Genomic DNA, 9,164 nt, shown 5'->3' with positions numbered 1-9,164 from the left:
TTTTTTCATCAAAAACCCATGAGAGGTCACTGGAGGATTCTCAGTAAGAAGAGTAATAGGACCAGTTTGTGTTTTACAAAGACTGCACTGGTGGCAGAGCAGTCATGGATTGGAGGGATAATAAAATTAAATTAAAAGATCGCAGCATTAATCCTGCAAAGCATGACAGATGGTGGTCTGGAGCTGAAATAGCGGGAAAAGAAATAAGATCTCTTGGAGATATTAGTGAGGTCCTCAGGCATCTTCCTAGCAACATCCCACTCTAAGTAAGGCTGCCTGTCCTCCAAGCTACAGTGCTGAGTCACTATCCCCTGTGCTCAGGTGTCTTTAGTGTGAAAACAGTAAGATCCCCCAGGCGCTTCCCTAACCCTGCAGATACAGGTGGGAAGAGACTTTATAAAACGCTTTATTTTATGAGGGGCGGTCTCCCCATCCAACATGTACACACATGTTGTCTTTATCACATTTCCAAAAGGGAGCACTTGTCAACATGTAATTCTGCCCCAGGGACACTTGAGTCACGGCGCACGTCGGCCGTGGCAGGAAGGGCTATCAGAACACTCCTTTCACGATTTCTGCTCAGTCTAGATAACTCAGCTTGGAATTACACACAATTTTCAATTATTTGCAATAACATAGAAAAGTAAATAACTAACAGAGTATAAGCTGCGAAGAACAAGTTTGTTTTCCTTTTTTAATTTAGATTCTTGTTAACAATACATTAGCATCATTAATAGAAAAGAACAGCCATTTACACAATAACTCAAAAAATCAGCCATTTAAGAAAATAAGGGACTAAAAAACCACTACCAGAGAAAACATTTGATTCTCCTGGCAAGCCCAGGTTTATCCTGAGCTTTGAGAGCGTCTCTTTCCTAAGTGGATGATGAAGCTTTCAAGTAAAAGGCAAGGAGCTGAAGTCTGAGGGATACTGCCTCAAAGGAGGTTTGGGGGAGCCGCAGTCCTCGGGTCACTCCAGCGCTGGGGTGTTCCTGGGATGACCAGCACGGCTTCCTTTTGAGGTATCTGGACAATTCATTAGCCTCAGGATTCAGGTCTTATACAACATTCTTCCATATTTAAAAAAAAAAAAAAAAAAAGGCTTTGTCCCATAAAAGTAAGTTTTTCAGCGTTTCTCCAGCTTCTTGTACTTGGCTTCTGTAAGGAGAGGGGGATTACAACAGTCAAAACTGACTCACACAAAGACACCAGGCAAATTCAAAGATGCCCATTATATTGCTTTTTAACAATCTATTAGCTTCAGTCTCATCATCTGCCTAAATCTGTACAACTTGTAAAAAGGGCTCAGACACTCATACCCAAAATGAAGAACCCAACATGAGTTCACTACGTTCTAGCCCTGTCAATAGCACTTGCTTAGACAGTTGCAACAGGATTAAGCGGATGGACTGGCCCTGGACCCATCAGGAGCCTTACAAAGCATGGGAAACTGCCTCTAGGAACTGTCCCAGGTGCCCTCTGGAACTAGACTGGACCCCTCAGGAAGGATCAGTGTACAGTTCCTCTTCTGTCTTCTATCCGTACATCTCGCTCCCGGAGAGCACTTTTGAAAGAGATTTTAAAGGCCATCCAAGGAGTCACTTACTATGATGGACTTCCATTTTTCTTTTACAACCTCAAAAGCACGTGGTATAATGCCTTCTATATGGTAAGGTTCACAGTGACTATTTACTAAATGTAATTGTAGACAATGAAACTGGCTGTTAATAATCCCACGTCAAATCTCAGCCTGCTACAAACCACTCTGTTGATGTAGTCAACAATTATTAATCATGAAAATAGAATAATCCATTAATGTTAGCTAGGATGAAAACAAATTAATTATTTTTAATGATGGATATAAGAGCCAGAGCTCAAGTCATCAACACTAGTTTCCTCCTTAAAAGGAAAATAAGGCCGGCGCTTCGGCTCAATAGGCTAATCCTCCACCTGCGGTGCCAGCACACCGGGGTCTAGTCCCGGTTGGGGCACCAGATTCTGTCCCGGTTGCCCCTCTTCCAGGCCAGCTCTCTGCTGTGGCCCGGGAGTGCAGTGGAGGATGGCCCAAGTGTTTGGGCCCTGCACCCCATGGGAGACCAGGAGAAGCACCTGGCTCCTGGCTTCGGAGCAGCGCGGTGCACCGGCCGCAGCACACCGGCCACTGCATGCCAGCCACAGCGGCCATTGGAGGGTGAACCAACGAAAAGGAAGACCTTTCTCTCTGTCTCTCTCACTGTCCACTCTGTCAAAAAATAAATAAATAAATAGGAAAATAACCCTTCAAGAAAACCCTTGACTGACTTCCACTGTTAAAGACATCTGTCTCTACGCTATTAAAGATGTGCCAGCCTGCTGAATCACAGTGAACATCTGGAGCTCTGTAATCAATTAGTCCTGGGCTGAAATATGTCTCTTCCATGTAGTGTGCTAGCTTTATGTCTTTATGTAAGTGATTCTACAGAATGGGAACAGAAATCATGTACTAACCTCATGGATTATTAAGATAGAAAACATGATGCAGGTAAAGCACAAAGAACAGTGCCTAATATATCACTAAGTACTCAGGAAATGTTATTTGTATTAATAATACTAGGGTTTTGGGAAGATTAATAGCATTGTGTGCATATCGGAAATGTCAACTCTTCTGTTAGTTAAGGACATGCTGGCAAGATTTGCTGTTTATTAACCCAACAGAAACAAAGTGGTTACCCAGTTTTTTTGAATACGCATCCAGCCTATAGGCCGCCTGCTCAAGAGCTGCAACCTGCTCCTCAATTACATTGATCTGATCCAGGTAAGGCTGTAGGCCAGCATCTGTCAACATAAAACAAACCACGTGTTTACAGGTCTTCGGCAAAAAGTGCAGAGAAAAGACTGGGAAGGTAAGCAAGCTAGTGTCTCTCCAGCTATGCCTGAGACAGAGCGGGGTGGGGGTGGGGGGTGACATCATTCTGAGCATCAGCAGGGCAGAGACTTCAGAAGCCAGTTCCTAGCTGACTGGGAATCTGCATGACCTAACCAAAGTAAATCTCTTTCGTCTACTAAGTTTCCTTTCCGTTTAATTTCTTGCTTCTCAAGCAAGCTTTCCATTACTGATTCAGTTTCTTGATATTCCCATTTTAAGGAAGAGCACCCTAGAAACAGAAACACACATTTAAGCCAATGGAAAAATACATTCAGCCACCCTAAATCGGCATTTTCCATTTATAGGTTTCCTGGTTTTCTGTTAGAGTATGGGTTTCATTGCTCGACCAATTTACTAGAATGTGGCCACCCTTCCTCTGCCCCTTTCCTTTCCAGTAGTAATAAGCTGATAAAATCAAGATTTGGAAGCAAAAGTAGCCATACTACTGAAGCAAGCTAATCCTCAGAATGAAAGAAATTCACCTTAACTTTGAACTTGTTTTTAGAAAATGAGGTCCTGGGAGACAGACATGCCATATCCACCCCCCTTCCCCTTTTTTTGGTGGCCCCAAACAAAAAGAACAGTAAAGACAAATATGTTTAATTATAAAAATTACTACTTACACTTCTGGTTTAAGTCCTTTAAGTTTCTACTAATGTTTATAGCAATATCTTTCATCTCAAGATACTTCAAGCTGGTTAGTTTATTCATATTTTCAAGGAGCTTGTAGTCTTCACTGGTAGCTTTAAAATAAACAGAAGATGTTATCCCTTTAAGATTAGTCTTAGATCACCAGAGTGTGGAATTACAGACCAAGCTGTAGTGCAAGGAAGGACCTAGGGAATGTCAAAGGAGCAGCCATTTTTGATCTATGACATTTTTTTAAAAAGATCTGTTTTATTTATTTGAAAGACAGAGTTACAGAGAGAGGGAGAGAGAAACAGAAAGAGGGAGAGAGAGGTCTTCTATCCACTGGTTCACTCCCCAAATGACCGCAACAGCCAGAGCTGAGCTGATCCGAAGCCAGGAGCTTCTTCCAGGTTTCCCACGTGGGAGCAGGGGCCCAAGGACTTGGGCTTCTTCTACTGCTTTCCCAGGCCACAGCAGAGAGCTGGCACTCGAACCGGTGCCCACATGAGATGCCAGTGCTGCATACAGGGGCTTTAACCTGCTGCACCACAGCACCAGCCCCAATCTATGGCATTTATACGTTAACCTGTATATTCTCAATGTCTAAGTAGAAACAGGCAAGAATTAGCAAACTATTTAAACCAAACAAGATCCAGAAGGTTCAGGATCATGATTAAAAAGGGAAATGATAGGGACCAGCGCTTTGGTTTAGCAGGTAAAGCCACCGCCTGAAGTGCCGGCATCCCATACATCCCATGTGGGCGCCTGTTTGAGACCCGGCTGCTCCACTCCCGATCCAGCTCTCTGCTATGGCCTATGAAAGCAGTGGAAGATGGCCCAAGTCCTTGGGCCCCTGTACCCATGTGGGAGACCCAGAGGTGACTCCTGGCTTCTGGCTTTGGATTGTCTCAGCTCCAGCCTTTGCAGCCAACTGGAGAGTAAACCACTAGATGGAAGACCTCTCTCTCTCTCTCTCTCTCTCTCTCTCTCTCTGCCTCTCCTTCTGTGTGTAACTCTGACTTCCAAATAAATAAATCTTTAAAAAAAATAAAGGGAAATGATAAACTTGTGTCCAAGAAAAGTGACAACACACACATACATGCTGTTAGCTAGGCCCTCATCACTTCTTATTTATTACCATATATGATTCTATATTCCATTTGGTGCAATTAATTTTTGAAACCATTAGTCTGCTTCTTATATCTTCAGTTCTCTTCTATCATCACCCAAAGCAAATGGCCTCAACGACCACTTTCCTGAAAACAAAGCCCACTAATATAAGCTGCTTCAGCATCTCAACTTCGCTTCCAAACTTCTCTGTACTGTAACAATTTCCCAAGAGGCAGAGTGTTCTGATTCTTGCCAAGACAACCCCTCTTGGGCTCTTGATTCCAAATCCCTTTTTTTTTTTTTTTTTTTCAACCTCTTCAGGGCCTCTCTTCAGTCAACTTCTTTCACTTGAATTTCTAAACTTCCCCTTCATCTTGGTACCTTCTTCTCTCTAGAAATATATTCACATTTCCTCCAGCTCAAAAGCACTCCTTCTATTCTGCTATATCTTCTGACCCAGCTCCTTGCTAATGTGCCTGCAGAGATGGAAGAAGTACTTGGAGGGCTAGCGCTATGGGGCAGCAGGTTAAGCTGCCACCTGCGATGCCAGTATCCCTTACGGGCACCAGTTCATGTTCTGCCTGATTCAGCTCACTGTTAATAGTCTGGAAAAAGCAGAGAAAGATGGCCCAAGAATTTGGGCCCCTGTACCCACATGGGAGACCTGGATAAAGCTCCTGGCTTCAGGCTGGCCCTGAGCTGGCTGCCGCGGCCATCTGGGGAATAAACCAGCCAAGGGAAGATCTGTGTGTGTGTGTGTGTGTGCGCGCACACATGCATGCATCTCCCTCTGTCTCTGTAACTCTGCCTTTCCAATAAATCTTTAAAAAAAAAAAATACAGGCATTCCTCTAGATTTTAATTGAAGCCTGTTACCTACCTCTAAGTTCTTCCTTGGCAATCTCATCTTACACAATCTCCACTCAGACTGTAATGCAGGTGGCCTACAAATCTACTGCTCTAGTGAGTCTCTAAGCCTTGAATTCACAAGTACAAGTCACCTGAGGGGCCTGGGAAAAGTCACCTGGTGTCCTTGTCATATCTACAAGCAGCCAAGACAAGTAAAAATACATTTCTACACTACACATGGTTCCTCTTTTTTTTTTTTTTTTAAGATTTCATTTATTTATTTGAAAGTCAGAGTTACAGAGAGAGGAGAGGCAGTGAGAGAGAGAGAGAGGCAGAGAGAGAGAGAGAGAGGTCTTCCATCCACTGATTCACTCCCCAATTGGCCACAATGGCCAGAGCTGTGCTGACCTGAAGCCAGGAGCCAGGAGCTTCTTTCAGGTCTCCCATGTAGGTGCAGGGGCCCAAGGACTTGGACCAGGCATATTAGCAGGGAGCTGGATTGGAAGTGGAGCAGCTGGGACTCAAGCTGGCGCCCATATGGGATGCTGGCACCGCAGGCAGCAGCTTTACCCACTACATCATAGCGCTGGCCTCAACACATGGTTCTTCTTTCCAGCTTCCCTATTTTGGTTGATGGTACCTCCCAGACTGAAAACCAGAGATACACCTTAGGCTGCTCCCATCCCTCAATCCCCACTTCAGTGAGGCCTTTAAAGCCCGCTTCCCTAAGGATCTTGCATCCACCACTCTCCCTCCCATTCCCGTTAGCAGCACTCTGCTTCAGACCATCACTATTCTCATCTCAACTATCGCTTACCTGTCCCTTGATCATCCTCCCCACGTTTGTATTCTCTGCTAGCCAATCAGTCACTCTAAAACAAGGCTCACAGGCTAAAATACCAAGAGGCCAGCCAGAAAATGTCAACGAGTGAAGCAAGCAAGAATGTCATATTAAATATATAGGAAAATGATTCATTTCCACAAGCTTGCTCCCACTTCTTGGAATTAGTAGTCCTCCTGGTATGCAGCCACTCCTTCTACCAGCTTTGACAAAGGCCAATGCCAGCGCACAGCAAACCATTTGTGTTCCACTGCGGAAGACAACAGTGTGAGAACAGTGATGAATGGCAACTGGCCTCAACGGGCAGAAGACAAGGCGTGGGGAGTGGTGCAGACACACTGGATAGCACCGTTCCTTTAAGGGAGGCAGTTACTCAGCTCTAGTCAACTATAGCTCCGTACAAGTGAGGGACTACTATTGCCAAGGCTCTGGGATTTTTAAAGAGAAGCCAAAAAGCCTAATTTTGTTACTTGGTTTCTCTTGCTCCAAAATAAATAAATAAATAAATAATCAATCCGGGAAGGTGCCATGGCACAGTGAGTTAAACTGCTGCTTGGGACACATGCATCTGTCTCACAGAGCCTGTTAGTCCCAGCTACTTCGCTCCTGATCCAGCTTCCTGCTAATGTGCCCTAGGAGGCAGCAGGTGATGGCTCAAATGCTTGGGCTGCTGCCATCCCATGTAGGAGACCCAGACGGAGTTTCAGGCTCTGGTTTCCAACTGGCCCAACCCTGGCCCTGGCTGTTGTGGGCATTTGCGGTGTGGACCAGTGGATGGAAGACATCTATCTACATATATATCTATCTATCTACCTACCTACCTATCTCTCTCCCCGCTCCCTCTCGCTCTTTCAAATAGAAAAGCAATTTTTTCCCAAATAATAAGGCTGATAAGTTAGACTTACAACTCCTCCTATTCTGCATCAAGCCTTTTCTCATAGATTCTGGTTCAAAAATTTACCTCACAGCAGTTTCCTTTTCCAAGTAATAAATGCTTATAAGGCCACACTGGACCAGACTTCACTTTTTGTCCTTCCTCAGCACCACAGATCACACACAGAAACACATACTGGGACCAAAATAATCATGTCCCAAAAGGGTGGGTCAGCAAATCTCAGACCAACCTAACAGGTCCTAAAATCTGCAGGCCATTCTCCATTCTCCAATGCCATTTCTCTATATCCCAGTAAACACCTGCTTTAGCCAAACACATGGCTGCTATGTGGCCTCACTCACTGATTCCATCACTCCCCCGTTCCATCAATCACTCCCTTCACAACCCTGCTCAAAATACACTTCCCCCAAGAAGACCCCTCTTGATTAAGGCACCCAGATACTGTTGGTTGTTTATTTTCTTCTTTCCCTTCTTCTCATTACACCACAGAGGCTTGCGGAATTGTACTAAGTATTCTTGGGTGCTTCTGAAAGTGGCTCCTGAACTTCTCCAGGGAAGAGACGGACTTCTTTCGATGCCCGAACCTCCCCGGGGCCTGAGTCCGGGTCTGTGGGGGAGGGCAGGCGGCCGCAGGTTGATGCGGCTAAGGCACCTTGCAGGCCTCCCGGCACCAAACCCCAGCGGCGCACAGCTGTGCCTTTAACAAACCCAGGCTCTGCCTCACCTGTCAACTCCCCAGTCAGGTAAGTGGCCATTTTGGAGAACATGTCCCGGCAGAGCTCAGTGATGTCAGCCTCGGCGGGCTCCTTGGCTTCCTCAGCTGTCTCCACAGCGGCATCGTCTGTGCCAAGGGAGAATGGGTTATGCGTCCCGCCCCCCACACCGGTCCCAACCCAGCCAAGGCAGCCTCTGCCTACATCCCCCAACCTGTCTTCGTGGGATCAAGTCGGCTGCATCCCCATCTGCCGTAACCCCAAGTCCTTCTCTTCGACCTGCTCCCCAGTACCGGCCCTCGCTCACCATACACGACCCCCGGGCGCAGCCCCCTCAGGAGCCCTGACAGCAAACCCAGACAGGTGCACCCTGCGACCTGCCCCCTCCTGCCGGATGAGCTAACCGCACACCGGGCCCCGCCTGACCGGAGCCCCAGCCCGACACCATCTCCTTCCACTCCGGCTACCTCGAACGGGCTCCTCACGTCGGGTCGCCGGGACACCCTCGGCCGCCGCCGCCATGCCCAGCTCCGCGGCTTCCGGTTGTGAGGAGTCTGCGCATGCGCACGGCCCGCCCGGCCCGGCCCTCGCAAGGTTGAGATCCTGCGGCTGTTGCTCAAGTCCTGCCTCGGGTAAGATTCCGAAAAGCACGGCGGAAGTGGAAGCTAAGCTAGGGTGGCGTGAACCGACCCACCCGCGAGAGCTGCGCGTCTGGGCTGAGAAGATGCGCTCCTGCCTGCAGCCACACCCCCAGGGCCGGGGTCAGTGGGGACGGGAGTGGCCTGCTGACCGGAGTCGCCGGGCGGGCTGTGGCCAGCTCAGACACTGCGCCCCCTGGCGGCTGTTAGTCACCAGACGGTTGCGAAGGGAATCTGAGCCGGTAGTCTCCTCCAGGCTGTGGGAGGTCTCCAGACATTGACCCCGATGCCAGAAACTCTGCCTCCCTCTGCGCAGAAAGACACACCCACTCATTTCTTCTTCTTCTTCTTTTTTTTTTTTTTTTAAAGATTTATTTCATTTGAAAGGCAGAGATAGAATCTGCCATCCATTGGTTCATTCCGCAAATGGCTGCAACGACTGGAGCTGGGCCAGGCAGGAGCCAGGAGCTTCTTCCAGGCCTCCCATGTGGGTGCAGGGGCCCAAGCACTTGGACCATATTCCGCAGCTTTCCCAGGCGTATTAGCAGGGAGCTGGATTGGAAGTGGAGCAGTCAGGACTCACG

At 47.3% G+C, this 9,164-nt stretch overlaps 1 protein-coding gene across 2 annotated transcripts; it reads right to left on the bottom strand.

Annotated features, from left to right (window-relative positions):
• Positions 1-412: 412 nt before the first annotated feature.
• BLOC1S2 (biogenesis of lysosomal organelles complex 1 subunit 2) lies at positions 413-8,701 on the bottom strand. Of its 2 annotated transcripts, XM_062214622.1 has the most exons (5): positions 8,410-8,693; positions 7,954-8,070; positions 3,529-3,648; positions 2,710-2,814; positions 652-1,158 (listed from the first exon to the last, which is right to left on the bottom strand). In XM_062214622.1, the coding sequence occupies exons 1-5, from the start codon at positions 8,462-8,464 to the stop codon at positions 1,127-1,129; spliced, it is 429 nt and encodes a 142-aa protein (XP_062070606.1). In that variant the 5' UTR covers positions 8,465-8,693; the 3' UTR covers positions 652-1,126. The 2 variants fall into 2 exon arrangements, with proteins under 2 accessions (XP_062070607.1, XP_062070606.1); XM_062214623.1 differs by lacking the exon at positions 7,954-8,070 and having other exon boundaries at positions 413-1,158; positions 8,410-8,701.
• Positions 8,702-9,164: the final 463 nt, after the last annotated feature.

Source organism: Lepus europaeus, chromosome 17 (assembly GCF_033115175.1).
Source record: "Lepus europaeus isolate LE1 chromosome 17, mLepTim1.pri, whole genome shotgun sequence".
NCBI classification, from domain to species: domain Eukaryota; kingdom Metazoa; phylum Chordata; class Mammalia; order Lagomorpha; family Leporidae; genus Lepus; species Lepus europaeus.
This window is presented reverse-complemented; position numbering and strand designations above follow the sequence as displayed.